The sequence below is a fragment of the Fundulus heteroclitus genome, unplaced genomic scaffold, assembly GCF_011125445.2.
Source record: "Fundulus heteroclitus isolate FHET01 unplaced genomic scaffold, MU-UCD_Fhet_4.1 scaffold_38, whole genome shotgun sequence".
In the NCBI taxonomy this organism is placed as follows: domain Eukaryota; kingdom Metazoa; phylum Chordata; class Actinopteri; order Cyprinodontiformes; family Fundulidae; genus Fundulus; species Fundulus heteroclitus.
The window spans coordinates 2,105,184-2,126,993 of record NW_023396792.1 but is presented as its reverse complement, the minus strand read 5'-3'; the positions used below and the strand labels follow the sequence as shown (position 1 = coordinate 2,126,993).

The 21,810-nt window shown below is 41.1% G+C and overlaps 1 protein-coding gene across 1 annotated transcript in view; it reads right to left on the bottom strand.

Moving 5' to 3' along the window:
- rras2 (RAS related 2) overlaps positions 1 to 21,810 on the bottom strand; it is a 44,312-nt gene continuing 22,502 nt past the window's right edge. Inside the window, exons 2-6 of the mRNA XM_012850676.3 lie at positions 10,494 to 10,581; positions 10,232 to 10,334; positions 7,356 to 7,464; positions 5,780 to 5,898; positions 1 to 2,997 (exon numbers count right to left, since the gene is read on the bottom strand). Coding sequence (XP_012706130.1) covers positions 2,910 to 2,997; positions 5,780 to 5,898; positions 7,356 to 7,464; positions 10,232 to 10,334; positions 10,494 to 10,581 — 507 coding nt within the window. The 3' untranslated portion in view covers positions 1 to 2,909. The remainder of the gene's footprint in view (positions 2,998 to 5,779; positions 5,899 to 7,355; positions 7,465 to 10,231; positions 10,335 to 10,493; positions 10,582 to 21,810) is intronic.

Here is a 21,810-nt window from a genome sequence, read left to right as displayed (position 1 = left end):
TCTGGCTCAATTAGACTTTTTATTTTTAGCAACAGAAACTAGACACAGGGCAAAAGACACTGATGTGAGAGAGAAATAAAACAGAATGATGCCGATGTACATTTCAGTAAGATTAGCAATAAGAGATGTGGGCATGGAAATCTTTGCACCAAAAGGTTGCATGACCTAAACAATCATTTCTAGGACCTTCCAATTTGACCTGACTTTTCACAATCAGAGCTGGTGGCTAACACCTTAGGATAAATATATTTTTCCTTTTTAAACCCAAAATACCCCTCACCCTAAAAAAAAAAAGATAAAAGAAAAAAAAAGCTTGGTCATATTTAGGTGAAGAATCCAATTTTTTTAGACTTGGGCCAGCAATCATCTTCACGTTAAAAATAACCAAGAGTTAGGTATTTTTCTTTACATATAGACACAGCCTGCGCTGTGAACATGTATTTACTTATAAACATATAAAAATACTCAACTGGTTTGATAAGAAAATAATGTATAAAAGTAGAGTAGAAACATTTAATCAAGTCCATCATCTGATCGTCTTGTTTATAATACAAGATGAGGATATGTGAAACAAACCGCAGCACTGCAATCTGAACGCCCGAACAGAAGTACAGAAGCAGAAATTAGAAGGCGGAACGTCGTTCTGTGTCTTCAGTGATTAGACATCCTCCGGTGTGGGATCACGTCCTACGAAGTGCACCCCGGAGCCCTGGCTTTACAACCAGCAGAGCAGACATGGACAAAAATCTGGGACACAAACAAATACATTGCCATGGTGTTGGAGGCGCAACAGCAATCAGAACTGATGTGCTACTTTGGACCGATCTGAACTGAGCAGCAAAGCTTTCTTGGTTCCCAACAAGCCGGCTTCAACATTGATCTACCAGCTGAAAAGCTGAGCGCGGGGCACGCACAGTTTACCTTTTTCTGTCTGAAACCATGCTAGTTTTCAAGGCTACACAGTTTGCTACCAGTGGTTACAGTTGAACCCAGACGTGTTCATACGACGTACAAAGAGACTTGCAACCAATTTGGTCCTCAGTGTCTGGTATTAAATAAGGTCAGAATTTCTCTTTTTTTAGTACAGTTAGGATTTTTTTTAAAGAATTTTGTCTTCCTAAACGGCAGAATAATAAAATTTATGATTTTCTGAAAATTCAGAAGTTTGCATGTGAAAATATTACCCTTTAAACAATTTGGGAAAGTCCAGGTGATAATGATGCCACGGCTATGTAAACTTCTAATAGTTAATACTCAACATTTGGGTTAAATGGAGGCACGCCGTTTGTACAACTCCGAAGGAAAATCAAAAGAAATCGGCCAAGATGTCAGGAAGAAAACCGCAGATCTCCACAAATTCTGGTTCGTCTTTGGATGCAATTTTCAGGCATCCAACAGGCTGAAGGGCCACGCTAAATGCAGAAGCCACTATCAAATAGAAACAAAAAAGCCACATTGGAGTTTCTAAACACAGAGTGACAAAGACCTTAACTTTTTGAGACAGTCTGCATGGTGTGGCGAAACAAATAAGAATGTCTATAATTGACCATCGTTACATTCGTAAGAAAAGGCTTGACTGCAAACTCAAGTGTCCCCAGCGGCCATCACAAACTTCTCGGTCCTGTTTAAATGTGCTAGAAAAGGTTTGTGTATCCAAAGTGGCCTACAAACCTGACTCACCCAGGAGGAATGGGCCAAAAGTATTGTGAGAAGCTTTTGGAGCAAAGCCAAAATGTGTGATCCCAAGTCAGTTTAAAAAGGTAATTCCACCAATTAATAAGGAAATGCATGTAAACTTCTAAATTTAAAGACTGAAAAAGCAAACATTTCTTATAATTCAGGCTTTAAGCAAACAAAAAATAATACTGATAATCCTAACTGAACCAAAACAGCAAATGTTTGATTTGATTTCAGACACCGAGACAAAATGTGTTGTGTCTTTTTATGCAGGTATTGAACAATATCTGGTTTCAACCGTATGCTGAAACCAGATGCTCCTAATCTGCTCCCACAATTTCTGAATTTGTACTGATTGAGGTTCCACTATTGGGCAAGAAAAATTGAGGCAAACTTGCTACTTTTTATGTCGTGGATATTGAATATGATTACAATCATTCAATCTATAAGACTTGAAAAAAAAAAAAAAAGAAATCAAATACAGCAGACAATCCAATATTTGGCAGTTTAACTGAAAGCATAAAAAAGGGGAAAGGTTATCCACTGCAGACTGCCAGAAATATGTCTCAATATAGCATTAAGGGATGCCTAGGAATTGCATTTATATACATACATATTCAGTTTCTTATATGTAAAACCAAACTCAACCTCACACACTGCACTGTGGTGATTTAATAGGTCATTAGAAATACACTTTTAAAATCACAACAAATGTCACATATGTACAGTAGCAGATTAGCACATGGGGAGTAAAGGTGGATATGGCACAACATACACAAAGCTTCGTAAGATAATCTCTCTGCTCTGGTCGGACCCTGGGAACTAAAGAAAAGTCGTTAACATTCTGGATATATAGATTTCATTCAATCTCGGCAGCAAGTACAAACGTCACTACAAGGCAAGAGGAGTCCTTCAGAGTACAAAACATTGAATTTGACAGGCTGATTTAAGAAGGCAATGTTTAGTGTTGGTACTCTCTCGTGTGGATTAGATCGCAGCTGAAGGTAGAGTGGTGTTAAAAATTTGGCATTGTCAGTTGTCCCATAGCGATGTCCTGGAAACAGCGGTTCCTGGTCCAAGGTAACTCAGAAAAGGCTGTCTGAAGTCATGCACATGGAGAAGGCAGCGGTCAGTCATCCACTTGGGATGTAATGTCAGGCAGAGTGGGGCGGGGCGGGGGGGGGGGAGGGGGGATTTTATTAGCTGCATGAGTTAACAGTGATAAGGCAGACTCAGACGATCACACAATGGCAGCCGGTTTTGTCTTTCTCCTTTCCCGTAGGCTCCGGCGACGGTGGACATTCTTGCTCTTGGAATTTCCTGTCAATCAAAAACAAAAAAAATTGGACCAAGAACTTCTGGATTGTTTCATTTATTTATTTTTTTGGAAATGATAACCTGACAATGTACGCGTTTTCTGCAAGCTTCACTCATTGAAGAATGTTCAAGACCATTATTCAAATTTAAGCCTTAAGTAAGTAATGAAAAAAATCTTTGGTAAATAAAATTAGCAGTGTTATTTAACTAAATAACTTAAATTTAAATATACAGTGGTGTGAAAAAGTGTTTGCCCCCTTCCTGATTTCTTCTGTTTTTGCATGTTTGTAACACTTAATTATTTCAGAACACCTCATTTAAATTTAAATAATTCATCCAAGACAACACAAGTAAACTCAAAATGCTATTTTTAAATTAAGGTTTTTATTTTTAAGGGCGGAAAAAAGATCCAAACCTACAATGCCCTGTGTGACAAAGTGATTGCTCCCCAGGTAACTGTGGATTATCTCACCTGAGTTCACCTTCTTTAGCCACACCCACACCTGATTACTGCCACACCTGTTCACAATCAAGAAATCCCTTAAATAGGACCTGCCTGATGAGAAAGTACCCCAAAAGATTCTTAAAAGCTAGACAAGCTGAAATTCAAAGAAATTCAGGAACAAGAGAGGACCTGGAAGATCTTCTGCGATAAAAGGAACCATGAATTCTGACAATGAGAGAAAATCATGGGCTGACTAAGAAAAAAAAAATCCTGAAGGAGAACGTCCAACCATCAGTTCATGACCTCAAGCTGAAACCAACTTGGGTTCTACAGCAGGACAATGATCCAAAACACACGAGCAAATCCACCTCAAAACAAAAAGACGACTTTGGAGTGGGCCTAGTCAAAGTCCTGACCTGAATCTTATTGAGATATTGTGGCATGACCTTGAAAAGGCAGTTTATGCTGGAAAACCGTCCAATGAGGCTGAAGGACAATTCTGCACACATGAGCGAGCCTAAATACCTCCACAGCTCTGGAAAAGACTCACTGCTATTTATCACAAACGCTTGGTTGCAGTTGTTGCGGCTAAGGGCGGCCCAACCACACTTCACACAGGACCATCTAGGTTTGGATTTTTTTTTCCCCCTTAACAATAAAAAAAACATTCATTTAATAAGTGCATGTTGTCTTTACTTTTGTTTCTATGACTGATATTTAAATTTGTTGGATGTTCTCAAACACTGAAGTGTGACAAACATGCAACAAATTAAAAAATAAATCACACCTCTATGACTGTGTCAATCGAAGCTGATGCTTTTCCATGATGTCGTGCAAGTCCAGTGCTTTCACACACAGGTTACACAACTCCTAGCTTTCATGCAGTTGTGGCGTAATAAAGCCTCAAAGGAATCTACCCTTGATGCAAACATATTCACACTCTTCAACAACACTGCAAAAGTAATCTTTTAATTCACAAACTGCGCTTCTGAGATTATTCAAATGCAACGTTCATGAAGCGGTAGTGATTAACGGTTTATAAAGATGCACGTCAATACCTGTCATATAATGCCTTTTAAATTAACAACCTTACTATGTTAGTTTACACCTCAATGAGTTTGGAGCTGAATGTGTTTGTTTCTCTTCTAAGAGCAGGTCCCTGACCTTGAGTTAAACACTACTTCCAGTCAGCTTTATCTTTTTTGAAATTTCATCTGTCATCAAACTGTAAACAAAAGATTCTGAAAGTAAAAAAAAAAAAACATTTCCTAACATCTACTGACACATGGCAAACATCTCTGTGGTCCATGCCGCTGACATCACAACGGCAAGACTTCTGTGTGCTTGTTAGATCTGAGTCAGAGTAAATGGGGCAGCTGGGAGACAATGAGAGAAAATCATGGGCTGACTAAGAAACAGCACCAGAACCAAGAAACAGACACGTCTGGTCCAACTGTTCTGTGTTTCTGTTCACTGTGTTATTCTTTAAAAAGCTTCAGCGAGCTTCGTTTGCTTTTTGCCTTTGATTGCCTGCAAAGAAACCAATCCAGCTGACACACCAAGATTGACTCTTTCCACCTCCACAAGTTGGTGACCATGCAACACCTGAGACCTTCAGATGTCCACAATACCAAGATACCGCAGAACAATGTACTCAACAATCTCTGTGAAATTTAGCATTTAAGGGACCCATCAGGTGTGGGCACTAGGGGCAGGCTTGGCTTCATCCAGTCGGCCAAATATCAGGATTTTCTAGAGTATTTGGGTCTATGGACTGAGATGATCATTGAAGAAGGTTGATTTCATTTCTATTTATTCGGTTTTACGTTTTAGACAATTCTGCTGAAAGACCTGATATAGAGCCATTTTCAGTTTTCAGGCAGAAGCCACCCAAAATGTTATTTAACGTGTGCTGGTTTTTCCAAAAAGCATCCTCTACCACAATTGGCATTAGGTGCTTTTTGTACAATTTTATAATGTACTTTGCTCTTTTTACTCTATTATTTGTTTCTTTAAATGTAAACTGTCACAGTTTTGAGCCACTTTTGCTGTTTTTTTGTCTGACGTACTGCTGCCAACAGAATTTCATCACACTGCCTTGTGTATGCAATGAAAATAAAGTTGACATATCTTGACAGATTTCCTGACAAACGTAGATCAACGAACACCTGCTGTTCTTGCTTGTTCTTCTTACTTGCTCTTTTCAAGGGGTGCAAATAAACTTGGACTGCCCAGTAAATCTGACTAAACTTTAGGAGGAACATGAACTAAACCTCCACGTCATTAACACTGGAAGGAGGGTTATCCAGCTAAAAAAAAAAAAAAAAAAACACAACTTACCTGATTACCCTAACCAGCTCGTGGAAAGCCTGGTCTACGTTCATTCGGATTTTAGCTGAAGCCTCCATATATGTGACCTTTAACTGTCGGGCCAGCTGCTGACCCTCTTCCTGGGTTACCTGGGGTGAGATGATGAACAGAAGAAGAGTGACTCTACTATAATACCCATAAACACTCAAAACCAAACAGTACAGAGATCCCTAAAATATACAGTTCAAGAAAACAGCTACAAATGTTATTAAAAAACAGATATAGGTTAGTTTTTGCTTTAATAAGGTAATTGCAATCAAACGAAGTTGACTTGAACATCTACAGTGAGTATTAAACTGCAACATTTGATGCTTTTTAAGGAAACCTAAAACTTTTTTGTCCTTTTAATCTCTGAACTCTGCTGTAAACCGGGTATTTTATACCAATGCATTCATCTAATTCAAACAAACGGCAAAAATCAGCAGCTTTTCTGCTGAGGAGCGCCTTCTTGGCCATTATTTAGAAGGCTGGGGGGCTGGATTATAAATTTCCACTAAAGCAGAAGCAGTTTAATTATGTTGTAGACTGAATGTATCTTAGAATCCTAAAAAGGACGATATTTTTATGGGGCTAGAGGCCTTTGTTCACAGTTATCAGACAGGAAACGGGCAGGGGGAGATGGGGGTAAGACATGCAGCAAACATCTCAAGGTTGGCAATGTAACCACTGACAGCCGAATTATGTATTAACAGCCTATGTGGTGCACCTGCTCTATCATTATACCACTTGCCTCACCTGGATCTGGGATTCTGCAAAAAATAGCATCTGTTATACAAATATGCATGCAATATGAAGGTGAAAACTGCCAAAATGAAGTGAACCAGAAGCTGTGGTACGTATTCAATTCAATTTATATAGCGCCAATTCACGAAACATGTCATCTTAAGGCACTTTCCAAAGTCAAATTCAATCAGATTATACAGATTGGATCAGATTATACAGATAGGATATGTATGTGAGCATCCTGTTAAACCACGTTTACCCTTTTGATATCCGAAACACAGATTTTTAAGTGAGGTTTTTATTACAGGTACGTTGTGTAGTCTTTTCCAAACTGACACATATTTCCAGTTTGCTCTGAGGTCTGATTTACAGATTATTTTACTAAATGACTATTTGACCTGCAGATCAGCAATCAGGGCAGAAAAAAATAACATTGGCTGAAATTGCAATCCTGCTTGTTGATTGGTGCAGCTCTAGCATTTAGAGGTAGATGATGGTCAATAGCAGCAATGCCCTTTCTAACCAACAGGGGGTGGTGTGGCTTCACCAGAAGAAATGTGAGAGGCTGAATACCAACAGGGAGAGGAGCCATCATTTCATCACACTCCCTTCTTCATCACTCCTACCTTCCTGACACCACCATGTCTACAGAATCCCTCAACATCCTGTCGCAGCTCTAAACCAAGCTTGCAGCTGCAACACGTGCACTTTGAAATCTGCACATCCGCATCCCACAAGCCTAGCCGATAGCTCCTCGGATGATAAAGGCGCTTGTGTGTTCGTCAGTAGGCGGGTTCGGATCTCGCCGGTCTGTCGGACTTACTTGTCTCTGCAGCTCCAGGTCTGCCTTGTTTCCTACGAGGATCATGGGGAATTCATCCCTGTCTTTGACTCGCAGAATCTGTCTTTGGAATTTGTAGATTTCTTCAAAGCTGTAAATGACATGCCGAGGTCTGTTACATATGTGCAAAGCCAGACATTCATCTCCAAAGTATGAAACACCACCAAGAACAAAAGAGAAGCCTCACAGAGGCGTCGGACAGAAGGTTGGGGTTATCTCTGCAGGGTTAAACGTGTCAGTAGAACAGTCTGCCACGCTATTACAGCAACGTAACATATTTCTTATCCAAGGCTCTGCTTCTCTCGGCCTGACCTGACTGTTGCCCCACTATAATACAGATGGCATGCGATGGCAGGCTTTCAACTTTACAGCAAATAAAAATGTCAGTCTGGGAGGGGAGAGAAAGAAGAGCAAAGAGGCAGAATGCGACCACAAAGCCGAGACAACATTCCAGTCGTGTTGAGCACATAGTAAATCTGGCAAGGCTTGACAAATATAAATGGAGGAAGGAAAGACTGTTTACAACATAAACATTAGGAGGAGGTTTAGGGTGGAAACAAGGGAATGCAGCTTACTGTGCTGCTGTGCAGGGACATGGCAAGGAGGATCGGCAGCGAGAGACTAAAAGCGAAATCTTGAACAAGTAGAACCCCACTTCCCCCAAAAATCAGGTCTAAACCCCGATTCTGAGTTAAAACCTTACAAACAGAGCGTGCCGCGCAGAAAGGATTCACCTGAAATCAGTTCGGCCACGCATTTCATGCAGCCAGCGGCCGCCTGTTTCCTCTTTTCGCCTCGCGTGATGCCAGCATAAACACATACGCCAGTGACACAGCTGTTGCGTGTGCAGCAACAGCAGCAGCAGGTGGAATAAAGCTATGCCTTCATGTCAAACCCACCTGCTGGTGCGAAACCAGGCGAGGGGCGAAAAGGATGGTTTCAAATTGACGCGTTTTGTGTCCTTGGCGACCTGATTTCAAAGAGGCTTAAAATAAAAGACGCCTTTCGCAAAGTTCAGCTGCAACTGCGTGAGGTTTTGTGAGAGGAATCTGTTGTCAGTGTACATAACCATACATGTTGCCAGTACACACAATGCTGGCCCCATTTGTTGACACCCCTGGTGCAATAAGGATGTGTAAAAAAAGCCTAAAAATACTTTTACTTTTTTGTTTGCAGTAGCATCAGATCCAACTCAAACATAAAAAAAAAAAAAAAAACTTTTAATTTGAGTACAATCATTTACAGGACAAAAAATATCCCACATTAAGAAATGTTTATTTTTTACAAAATCACACACAGCATTTATACACAGCACCAACATTTAATCGGTACCCTTATAAACATCCTAATAAATGTAAATGAACCGTTGTCCGTGTCCTTTTAGCAAGGCATCCCTGACTTCCTGTTTCTCTGGGGTATAAACATGACATAACACAAAGACCAAATTCCTTTTACGCACTGGCCACCATCCTGGAGGAGGACCCATTTGTACTGGTCCACCATGCACAGTGAGCAGGATCTTAAGGAAGGTAAAAGAAAACTCTCCAAGGCTCGGTGCCAGGGAACAGCAGCAAAATCCCAACATCTTGTGCCACCAAGCTTTCATAACAGCAGATGCTGTATTAATTCCAATAGGAAATGTAGTTTTGGGGGGGGGGGGGGGCATGAAAAAGCCAGAGGGGGCACCAAAAGATCCTCTGGGGTTCATCTGATCTGAGAAATATGTTGATCAGCAGAATCTGATGCATGTTGAGCATGATGCACAAAAGCTTTGCTCTCTGGCCACACCAGTGGGCAGGGGTATAGCACACGACCCACATGCGGAGGACATAGTCCTCGGTGCGGCTGTCTGGGGTTTGACTCTGGCCTGTGGACCACATGTCTCCCCCCTCTCTCTCTTAACCCCTTTCCTGTCAGCCTACTTTCATTAAAAGGCCACTAGTGCCACAAAATCTTTTAAAAGCACTGAATAATTTGGACAGCCTGCATAGGAATCGGGACCCACAGTCCAGCTCTTTGAGCATTTCCTCTAAGGTTGTCCCGTCAGTCTTAGGCATTCTGCTCCTGTGAAAGCTGGGATTCATAAGCCACGCCCCTTTGGTTCTGCCCTCTAACCTGCATGCGGTGAAAGCATACATGATCTGTGATCTTGATGGAATTACCTCACAGGGTAGTTCATGCTTCAGTATTTAACTCAAATGGGATGAAGACTCAACTTTTAGGCAACAAAAACACTTAGGTAGGTCTGGCATGACAAAAATGTGGAAAAGCTCCTCTCGCACTGTTAAGCATGGTGGTGGATCTGTGATGATGTGGGCCTGTTTCCAAATCCCCTGGGATTCTTATCAGTGCACATAGCATGATGTACTCTTGCTATAAATATCAGGAAACATTAACTGTATATTTGATTTTTGCTGTGGGTTATACTAAGCACTGACAGCAGGCTTATGCAGAATTGGACCACCAGTGATGTGATGTAAAAATAAAAAAAAATCTCAATCTTTTTCTTAAGGATAACATGTGCCTGGATTTGTGTCCATGCTTGTGCTCATATGCTATTGTTTAAGCAGTAGGCAGGCTTTAAATAGACATCCAGAGTGAGCGTGTAGGTGAATTAAACGAGAGCAGGGCAAGGGCAGGAAGCGTTGAGAACAAAGGCGAATGACAATAAGAACAACAGCGTGGTCCGGAAGCACGAGCGGCAAAAGTTAGAGTATACGATGCAAAATTTATGGTTCTAGTAGTGAAGGAGAGAGTGAGAAAGTGTGCAGCTGTGAACTGCATACAGAGCTTTACAAAGAGGAAAAAGACACCAGCATGTGTGTATGTGTTTGCTCATAATGGAAACTGTCACCTACCTTCCTCTGTCGGTGACTGAGAAGACGAGCAGGAAGCCCTCCCCTGTCCTCATGTATTGTTCTCTCATGGCTCCGAACTCTTCCTGTCCAGCCGTGTCGAGGACTGCACAGCGGCAACACGGGCACACACAAACACAATGACTTGCAGCGAAAACAAGCCGTTCAGAACCAGAACCTCATTAGAGGTATAACTAAACAGAAACGCACAAAAACGACACAAACAGGCGTCTTTCCATTTGCTCCGGGTTTGTTCTGCACTTACTATCCAGCCTGGCTGGCCTCTCATCAATCACGCACTGCTTGGTGTAAGAGTCTTCGATTGTGGGATCATAGTCGGTGACGAAGTAAGACTGCATGAGAGAGGAGACACGAGAAAACAGAAGACGTGATTTTAAACCCAGTTTATGTTACAGGCGCATCTCAAGAAATCAGAACATCATACTTTTCTTTTTACCAAGTCATTTAGAGTCATTACACATGTAGTCTGCAAACTAAGTTTGTATTTCTGTTCATTTTGATGATCATGGCTTACAGCACATGAAAGGGAATATTTAATACAGAACTGTCAGCCTACTGTATTGAACAAAATATGAGCTCACTACTTTGTGACAAAAACAGCCCAAACTTTCCCCACACGCCTAAATAGTTGTGATCCTCTCAAGCCTGCAGTCGTTAGGGTTGATCGTGCACATTTCTCTACCTCACTCATTCCTTCCACCCAACCTTCCAGTAACATGCTCCGATATGGCACTCTGAACCGCTTCTAAAGCAATGACCTTTTGTGGTGTACCCTGCGTGTGGAAAGTGTCAATGACTGATTAATAACACTCAAGTCAGGAGTCTGAATGAAGATTCAGCCATACTTTCTCAAGAAACCTGCACCAGTTCCCCCCACGACCCGATCAAAGGTAAGCGGAAGACAGTGGCTGGATGGATGGATTTCCTAAGTGATATCTAAAGTGGTATGCAGTACGGGAGCACAGCAGGGAACTGTGCTGGCATCGTTTCTCTTTACCCTCTACACTGCAGACTCTTCCATCAACACCCCAGGCTGCCACCTCCAGAGGTTCTCTGATGAGTCAGCTATAGTCGGTCTCATCACAAATGAGGACTACTAAGTGAATAGACAGTGGATAGAGAGCGTTGTAGACTGGTGCCAGCGGAAACATCACCCGATCAACATGTGGAAAACCAAGGAGATGGTGGTGGTTTGCCGTAGACGCAGACCCACCACATCAACACAGGTTAACATCCAGGGAACTGATATTGAGATAGTGGACTGTTATAACTACCTGGATGTTCACCTGATCAATAACCTGGACTGGAGGCACTACACTGATGCTCTTTACGGGAAGGGTCAGAGCAGACTCCGCCAGCTAAGTGCTAACGATACAGAGATGTTTTGGAGCACAGAGGTGGTCCTGAGTCCACTTTCTGATGGCATCAGCCATCTTTATCATGTAGGTTGTTGAAGCAGCAGCTTATCTAAAGCTAAGAGGAAGTGGTTAGATAAACTGAACAGGAAGGCAAGATCTGTCCTAGGATGCCCCCTCGACCCAGTGCTGGTGGTGGGAGACAGAGATTCAGTCCTTGAGCCAATTCTCTTTAATACATGTATGCTTCCGATTGTAAAATTATCAGACAGCATGGGAATATTTTCCACTGTTTTGCTGATGACACTCAGCTTTATTAATCTATAAATACAGACAAATCCAATCAACTACTAAGCCTATAGGCATGCCTTGACGATATCAAAACCTGGATGACCTTACATTTTCGGCTTTTAAATTCTGAGAAGATAGAAGTTGTCATTTTTGGACCAGAGTCCTTGAAAAAAATAAACTTCCTAAACAATAATTTAATCTGAATGGCATTAAATTGGACTCTGGCAATAATAAAACATATTGGTGTTATTTTTGACCAGTCATTTAAATCCAATATTAAACAGGTTTCCAGGGTTTAGTGGACTATTGTAATTCTTTACCATCAGGAAGTCCACAAAATGTAGTTTGAAGCCTTCACCTGATCCAACATGCTGCAGTACGAGTTCTGATGAAAACTAGCAGGATCATATTCTCCAATTTTAGCTTCCCTTCATTGGCTTCCTGTTAAATCAAGAATAGATTTTAAAATTCCCTTTCTAATGTATAAAGCCCTTAGTAATCAAGCTCCATCATATATCAGAGCTCTGATTACCCCATATGTTCCTAGAGTCTCTAAAAGTAGAATGGGAGGCAGATCCTTTAGTTATCAGGCTCCTCTCCTGTGGAACCAACTCCAAGTTTTGGTCTGTGAGGCAGACACCCTGTCTACTTTTAAGACTAGGCTTAAAACTTTCCTTTTTTGACAAAGTTTATAGTTAGAGTGCTTTAGATTATCCTGGGCTATCTCTAGTTATGCTGCTATAGGCTTAGGCTGCTGGAGGACATCAGGGTCTATTTTTCCTCACTCTGCTGAGTTCTCCTACTGTTCTCCAATATGCATTGTTTGTTATTTCAACTTAACTTTTTGTTCTCTCCGTCTTGTTTCTCTTCATAGTAGGTACACCTGGTCTGGTGTTCTGTTAGCTGTGACACCATCCCGGGGGGGCAGATTATCTACCATTACCATATAGCATAGAAAGGATTCCTGGATCAATGTGTGCTTCTGTGCTTTTTTGTGTCTCTGCTCTGTCTTCTATAATCGCCAGTTGATAGATGACCGTTCACACTGAACCTGGTTCTGTTGGAGGTTTTCTCTTCCTGTTAAGGGGGAGTTTTCCTCTCCACTGTGGCTTCATGCATGCTCATTATGAGGGATTACTGCAAAGGCACCGATAATGCAGACAACTGTAAGAGACTAAGGAGCACAATGCTGCCCTCCAGAGTCTAGGAGAAAATTGCTACTTCAGAGGAAGAGCCGCACTGTATCATGATGAGACTGCTTATGTTTGGAAAGAATCTCAAGACCAAATTGTGCACTCTAGGGAGTTGGAAGTGCAATCCTCCCCCTCTGTTTAGTGTTGGCTTTTCTCCTTTGATAAAGATGGCTTCTTTCACCCCTTTCAACTCTGGACATAATTTTCATCAAAAGTGTGTGTCCTTTGCTCTTGAGGTACAAGTGGACTGTACTCAGTGGACAAGTGCTCCACTCACACCAAGCAAAGACCCAGGACAGTGATGAGTGGGTCACTGATTTGCATCTGACTTGGAATGTTGCTGGGAAGATGAATCCCTCTGTGCTTAAAAACAGCAGCGCTCCAACTGCAGGATGCTCAAGTGCAAACCACCAGAACTGACAAAGACTCCTGGATAGGTGTCGAAGCTTTTCCACAAAAACTGAACGAATGTCCGGTTCTCTCCAATTTAAGCCTGTTTTTCTGATTTCATGACCGGGATAACTGAGAATCTGCACAGGCATACATGAACGTCTGCATGGATGGCTTCAAAACGGGCAGACGTAGGAATAAACAGCCACTCTGTGCGTGTGTTTTGGGTTAAAACAGCACAGACAGCCTCACTGACCTCTATCTTTCCTGGCTCTCTGCAGACAGAAGGCAAACAAGCTGTCTGCAGCCACCTGCACAAAAAATGTGAAGCAAATATACTACTGCACAACAACCACACACACTCTTACTTTTTTTCCCCGCTCACCACAGGCTGGTTTTTAAGCTAATAACGCCTTTAGAAAATGGTTTGCCAAGTTACAAGAGCCACACAGCCTGTCTGATTCTCTCAATTTGGGGCCAGTATCTGGTCCTGTGGTAACCTCAGCTGGAAGGGTGGGGCCGCGCAGCAAGGACGAGGAGAAGGAGAAGAAGGAGGGGTCGTGCATTTTTTACATTTTTCCCGTGTTTTGTTGTTCTCGCTCCCCTCGGGGATTTGTTAAGTGGTGACAGCTGAGGGGAGTGCTTGGGGAATGTCAAACCAACACCCGAAGACACAGGGAGCAATCACTGCGACGTTTAAAAAAAAATAAATAAAAAATCCAGACACATTTCACACTTGGTCCAAGGATGAGCCAAATTAAACTTTCACTGGCGCACTCCAGCTGACTGTGCGCAGAAACTGTGTGATGTTTTACAACAGCAGCATGCTTATTGGGTGTTACTCATAAGTGGAGGAGACAAGAAAGAGCCTGTCCTGTTTGCAGAAGAGCAAATCTTTGAGGATCCAGAAAATGGGTGAGGCAGATTAAAAGAGGAAAGAAAGTAATATACCCAAATCTTGCTGTAAGACAGCTTAAAATTTTCATAGTAATTATTAGCATTATAAAGTACACCCCTTACAGATTTCCTATGTTTTACATAGGGATTCTGTGAGCTACAAGTGAATATTGCTGTGTTCCATTTGTCCTGAAATATTTATATGCACAAAATACCATGTATAACCGTGTTATTGCCATTTAAAAAAACGTAATTGAAAACAGAAAACTGAACGGCTTGAAACATAAGAGCCTAATAGAAAACAAAGACATCTACGCAGCACCTGGTGAGACTAAATTCACATTTTCTGCACTCCTAGAGATTATAAGTAGACAACAAAATGTATGACTAAAAAGAGGATTTTTGCATATGTCCTTTTAAGATACCTATAAGGGGGCAAATATCTTTTCACGACACTGCATGTGTAGATGAATGTAGACAATAGTAAATTAAAATAGGTTATGATGTTTTAACAATATATAAGTGAACTTGGGAGAAGTATTTGAATGTCTTGCTTTTAATGCTTCTTGTAATTTATTTTTTGCAGTAACGTAAACTAAATGTCAACAGGCTCAGATGCACTGCATCTTGATGGAGTTTTAGTAGAACAACTTCAGCTCTAGGTTGCTGGCATGTTTCCGTTCTGCTTTCCAGGAAAAATAAAATGTTTGTGGTTCAGACATATTTTACCTTCAGACAGATACAGTTTTAACTCCACATGATAGAGAGCCTTCTGGTTGTTGTCTCACTGCGTGACCTACTTTCTGCTCATGTTCAGTTGACAGAGATGTTCTTGCATCCTTGCCCATTTGAATCAGCTGTTGCACTGTAGGACCGGTTGTTTCCATTGAGGTATCGCGGCTGAAGAAGGGCAAATCATAACACTACCACGACTGAGCTCTACAGATCACAGATACTTCTAATCTAGAATGCAGTTTTAGGGTTCTTCTTTCATTTAGAAGAATAAGATAAATTTTAAAATAATTTGTCGAGAACATATTTTTATCCATCAGCATCTTAGTTTGTCCCTGTGGTCTTCAGCAAATGGCGAATTAAGAAAGGAGCAGTTTCGTTCTTGAAGTCTTGCTCTGTATAAAGCTGATTTTCACTGATCTAACGTTGGTCAATGCTAAAGAGTATAGACGTTATTCTGAGTGACTTTGTTGCTTCAGTGTATTACAGCCTTTGAAAGAACATTGCATAAAGATCAGAGAGCACCAAGGCTCTTGAATCTCTTTATAAGTTACGTAACAGACTCGATGAGCACCAATCATTGCAAACCCTTCAGAACACTGATATTTGTTGCATGAAGACGATTTTGCAATCGTTTCTATATTGATTACAAAACTCTTAGACAAATGTAACCCCATTCTTTTAAAACTCAAATCTTTAGCTTATGTAAAGAAAAAAAATTATGATTCACAAATACTACTGACATTTTACTTGAAAATGTAGTAGTATTTTAATTACTGGGTTGTTTGTTGCTGCTAACCACAACAGCATACTCACCCCCCCCCCCCCTCCCTCCCTCCATTTGTGACTCTCGGTTGTTTCGTGATGTGCAGAGAATCACTCTGACGTCTCTGCAGCCTGTAAGTACGCTCGCCTGAGTCACATCTACTCATTGCTGTTCAATTATTCAGCAGGGTTACTCTGCATCCTTAAATGTGCTCCACTGCACTACCAGTGTGCCTTCAGAGGCGACAGAACAGAGATAAAAAAATAAATAAAAAAGAGAAGAGTCATACAGGTTTTGTTTTTCACCATCTTTTTCTAAACTCCTCTTGCTGTAACATTTTCATGTGCCCTCTCGTGGTGGTCTCCTCTTTTAACCTCTTAATCATGTTTGTCTCCCTGGGGGAGCTGCAGCTCCTCTGGCCTCCACAGTCCTCCTTCCTCCCCCCTCCCTCCATGTGTACGGGTAGCTTAGCTGCAGCGTCCTGCTCTGGCCAAGGCGATTGTCTCTTTTCCCCTGATAGATGACACTGTTCTGCATTGCTGGCAGCATCGGGGCCAGCAATAACGGGGCTAGAGTCCAGCCTGGCTGGTTTTTCAGCTGGCCAGCAATGGCCTCGGAGAGGCAAACATGACTCGAAAAGACTACCAACAACTGTGTAGGAAATAACAGCTTGCATCAAATCCTGTGATTTGACCTTTTGAAGTTACGTTTGGCTACAAATTTAACCTGGTATCAACCAAAAGCTTGATGTTAGCTGTGAGTGTCCGGACAGCGACATGTTAATCAGAAGAAAAGATAAAATATCGTTTAGACTGCATGGAGGGCTGTACAAATATCAGTAATCAACGTTGTACTTCAATTTCCACTACAAACCGTTACAAAAACAATGTAACTCTACAAATATTTAGAAGAAATCTGTAATGAAACTAACAATAAGGGGGATGTTATGTGAAATACATAAAAGCTTTAATTATCAGGATTTGTAGCACAGTTGGAATAGCTGTTACTATTTTGCTTCCAATAACAACAGGTCTGAATGTTTTGTGCTTGTTTACATTTTGTGTTAATACTACGATACAGTGAAACTGATACCGGCCGATGCCTATTTACTACTGTCCCAGCTTGGGTTTGTTCCTCTGGTAGAGCATCCAGAACTGACAAAAACACATAAGAAGTATTTAATTTATTTTTCGCATACTTGCAAACTGAACTGAACCAGATGAGGTTATGGTTCTCTTTGTAATCTGTGAGACTGTATCACATGCACATACCAGAGAGGCAGACAGATTTCTGGACACATTTTCATGAATACACTGGACGTTCAGGTGCACATAAAGCCTCGCGTAAACAAATGTTCCTGTTGTTCAGAGGGTGAAAAAAAGCACAATCCAACAACACACAGACAAGTCTATCTGGTATTCAAGTGAATTAGCAATCAGGGTAAAAACATCGATGTAAAATGACGCCCAACAGTAAAGCAAACAAGTAACTCAAGCGCAAGGAGGAAAACGTGTCTGTGGGTTTCTTAGATGTAAATCTGCACACTGCAAAAACAGAACTAAAAATAAGTTAATTTTTTTTTAAAACTAGTGTATTTGTCCTTGATTTCAGCAGATAAATAACATTATCTGCCAATGGAAAGAGTAATTTAAACCCTAAAATAAGATAATTAGATATACTGATGAAGATGAGTTCTTTCTATTTTAAGTGCAAAAACCTTATTCCATTGGCAGATTATCTTATTTACCACTAAATAAAGTACTAATACACTAATTTCAAGAAAAATTTTACTTATTTTAGTTCTGTTTTTGCAGTGCAATTATCTTTCAGATACCTCCTCTAGCAAGCAGCAGGAAATCCAAGGTGAAGATCAGTCAATAGAAGTACAAAACACAAAGCAAAATGTACGTGATGCTGCAAGGACAAAAGAAAAAGCAACAGGCCATGTTACAGTTTAGATGTCGGTGGCAAGGTGGGTCAGGCTGCGCTTGGGTCCCGGTCTGCTCTGCAGGAAGGAAACTCCACCTCTGCAGCCGACTGCTGGTCCGGCCGAGCCCTCGGCAGCAGTGATGTCACAGATGACCAACAGAAATCCCAACAGAAATCCCAACACGCTACGACAAACCTCCATTTTTGTCCCAAACAGAGTCCACGGATTAACTAGGAGTGTTGGTCTCCAATTGGGCTAGCAGATCACTAGTTTACCCTACTGTTCATAAAATTCCACTAAAGTATAAAGAACACAAATAGGTTTACAAAAGTAAATTTCCTGCCTTGAAGAAAAGTTATTTGGTTATTTTGTTATGCTGGATTTATCAAATGTCAATTGAATGAAAGAAAAGTTCTAACGTTTTTGTTGCGGTCTCCACTGTTTTTTTTGTTTGTTTTTTTTTTTTTTTTTTTTTTTTACATCTACTAAAAAAATAAAAAAAAAAAGTTTAAAAACCCACTGCAGAATGTCATTTGCACACATTCCACAACAGAATGGATAAAAGACTTTTTAAACAATAATACATTTAAAAAGATTAATAGGATTTAGGGAACGCTTTAGCTGCTTAACATGCAAAAATAATATCAAACCAATGTGTGGGTGTGTACGAGTCCTTAAACTAATTATTAAGCAAAAAAAAAAAAAAAAGAGTGTCAGGAAGGGGGAAAAAAAATATGGTTTCACAAAAACAGTTATTGTAACAAAATAATTCCTTCAACCTTCTGCCTGCCAGCCACTAGGAAAGCAAGAATGAGTGACATATGTAGGCGTGTAATCAACATCATGCTTGCACTCGTGTGCGCCCACTTCCTCCTCGCACAAACAGCTACACTAGCACTAAATATAGATCGTTTTCCATCTCTGTCAGTTATCCCACTTAGTTAAAACCACCGCTTTGCCTTGAACCCAATAAAGTGCTTACCTACGAGCGAGTCGAAATCTCAGATTCTACACCGACACAACTGAAACGCAGCCCTACGGTGTAGTGTGCATCAGCTCGTTACGCTTTGATTATGTACAGGAATGCTCGGCTGAAACAAACAGTTCAGGTCACAGTTGCTAGTTAATAACCTTCTGCACGCGTCCAAAAGCTGTATGTATGCTCTCAAACCTTGACATTACAATAATCCTATCCCGATATACGATATTTATCTCAATATGTTTTTCTTTTCATAAAGTATAAAAATGCATCTCTGAATCAAAGCTTCGTCACAAATGTCTCACGGGCAGAGGTGGGTGGAGTAGCCAAAAACTGTACTCAAGAGTAGCACTTCAACATATTTTTACTCAGCTAAAAGTAAAAAAGTAGTCAGCCAAGAAATTACTGGAATAAAAAAAGTATTCAGTAAAAAGGCTTTTCAAGTATTGAGTAACTAATCAACAGCTGAGGATTTAATATTTAAAATCCAATCCAAAACCAAATAAAAAGCAAGACTCTTTGCTTGACTCAGTGAACGAGAAGCCTTAATTCGCTGAGATTTACTTCTGGGAATATGGAGGTAAGTGTTTTTCTTGGTACGTTCATAAAAATTTTGTATGGGGTTCCTTTGAAAATGTTTAGTTTTCCCTCCAATCCTTGGACTTGTTCTTAACTCTTTGCGTCTATTGGTTCCGCATCCAACGATGGGCCTCCATGAGCTTTGCCATCTGAGGGCGACCTAACATACCAAACCATTGTTGGAGCAGAACAAGGAGGCCGTCCTTTCAGCCAGTTAAAAAAAAGGCAAGTGGCAGAATGCTAGCATAACCGGAGGTACAAAGCCGATTCTGGGGAAATAAAGTCTGTCTGACCAAAGTAAGGCACCCTTCCTAGTTTGATCCTTGGTGGCTCTGGCGTGAGAAGCTGACGGATCAAGTGTGGTTATAAACATTAAAATTTTTCATCCTTTTTTGCCTTCCTTTCAAATTAACATTGGGCAATATAGATGATGAGGTAAATTTATGTGTATTAATAGTTTACCGTGTAGTCATGTGAAAAACGAGGGTAAACCAATAAATATTCAGTTCTTTAAGAAATGTTCTCTTAGCTGGCACACCAGACTCCTTTATAGCATGTCTGACTTGTTTTTGCTGAAATAACTTCACTGAGCCACTTCTTGTATCCACGTAACAGTCTCTGTCGTCGGTGTAAGAAGGTTTGCCCCACTTCTCACCGTTCGCAGTGATGTGGACCCATCGTCTGCTGTACAACCATCTTCACTAGCATTAAATATAGACCTTTTTCCATCTCCGTCAGTTTTCCTACTCAAAGCTGTACAGTCTTTCAGGAGTTTCTTGCATGTACATCCCATTTTTCTATCACCCCAAAGCATCTCAACGAGATCAAGATCTGGGCTTTGACTAGACCCAAGACTGGTGTCCAAAGACTTAACTGTCCAGAGAAAATGATTTCAGAAGTTCTGGTCTTTGTCAACACTTTTTTTATCTTGCAAACCTCAGTCTGGCTTTAAACTATTTCCTTCTTGCACAGGTCTCCCATGAAAGTTAAACCTCTGCAGAATGTACAGACATGCACCTTCATATCAACCTACGTAAGGGCCCGCTGTGGGTGCTGTGGTTTTATTTTAGACTTCTCAGACACCTCTTTTAGCATCTTGCAGACTCATTTCGGGGTAAATGTGTGTGGATGGCCAGAAGCGGCCTTATTGGCGGCGCTTTTGAAAGTCCTCCATTCACTCACCAGACTATTTAGCTGCAACTGTCTTCTTTTTGAAGCCCCACATTCAAGTTTTTTTATGGCAGTACGGTGTTCACTCTCAATTCAGCACTCAGGAGCACACCAAACCAAATCAGAGGTCTAAACAAGGTAAACCTCTTTCAAAAACGGCATCAAAATTCTTCTTGTTGTCTGCAGCTAATGTGACATGCCGATTCACCACTTTAGCCATTGTGCATAATAATAATAATAATAATAATAATAATAATAATAATAATAAGTGTGGGTTCATATTTTTTTAACCAGATATAAAACATTTTGAAATACAATTTTGCAGAAATTTTAAAAAGACATTATTTTATTTATATATAACTTATTAAACTGAAATCAAAAATTAATTAGCATAAATGTGTTTAAAAACAACATTCAGGCTGTCGCGCGGTGTCCTAATGTCTTTTTCTTGATTGTAATAAGTGTGAAAATAAGCTCGGCACGATTAAAACTAGCTTTGTTAATTGAATTCAAGGTGAGCGCCAGGTCTCACGCACGTTCTCGGGACTCAGGCTGTAAACAGCCCTAAAGGTAACATTTTTAGTGAACGTTGCATGCTGCAGCATCCTGTTACAACACGGTCAGGAGAAGATATTTTCTTACACTGCTTGCTCTTCTTGAGTGCCCCGAATGAGGCCCTCGCTGCTGGTTCTGCTGACAGAGCGATTACAAAGTGCTACATACTGAGGCATCAGCACCAGAAAGGCAGAGTGGTGGGGGCTGCCACACCGGGCTGTGGGTGGTGGGGCTGCCCTCTCACTGACAGGTGAAACATGCCATATGTATGACAAGTCCAGTGGGCCGGAGCCAAGTGCGGCAATTTCAATTAAGGGCCCAAAGTGCGTGCCAGACAGACTGGAGCCTGCCAAGTCGGACTGTAGGCTGGACTGTAACAGAGTGGCAGTCTGCGCTGATAGCACAGTGAGTCTGCCTCCTTGGGCATACGGTAAAAGTTCAAAGCGGCACAAATGTATGCAGCTTTAGCGGTGCACAATACATTAAATGGGAAAGTGTGATGTTGGTATATAAAAAAGGGACAGCTGACCAGGATCAGCCATGTATCACTTCCTGTTCCTGAATTTGAACAAGTCGAACCTTTGGGGGCTTTTGGGAGCAGCTGCCTGTAATCGAACAGCATCAGGGTCTAATGTTAAACAGATAGAAAGCAAGGACCAACCCCCTTTGCATCTTTAAAAGTTCACCTCCCATTGCTTCACAATGTTTCACACGAGTGATGGAG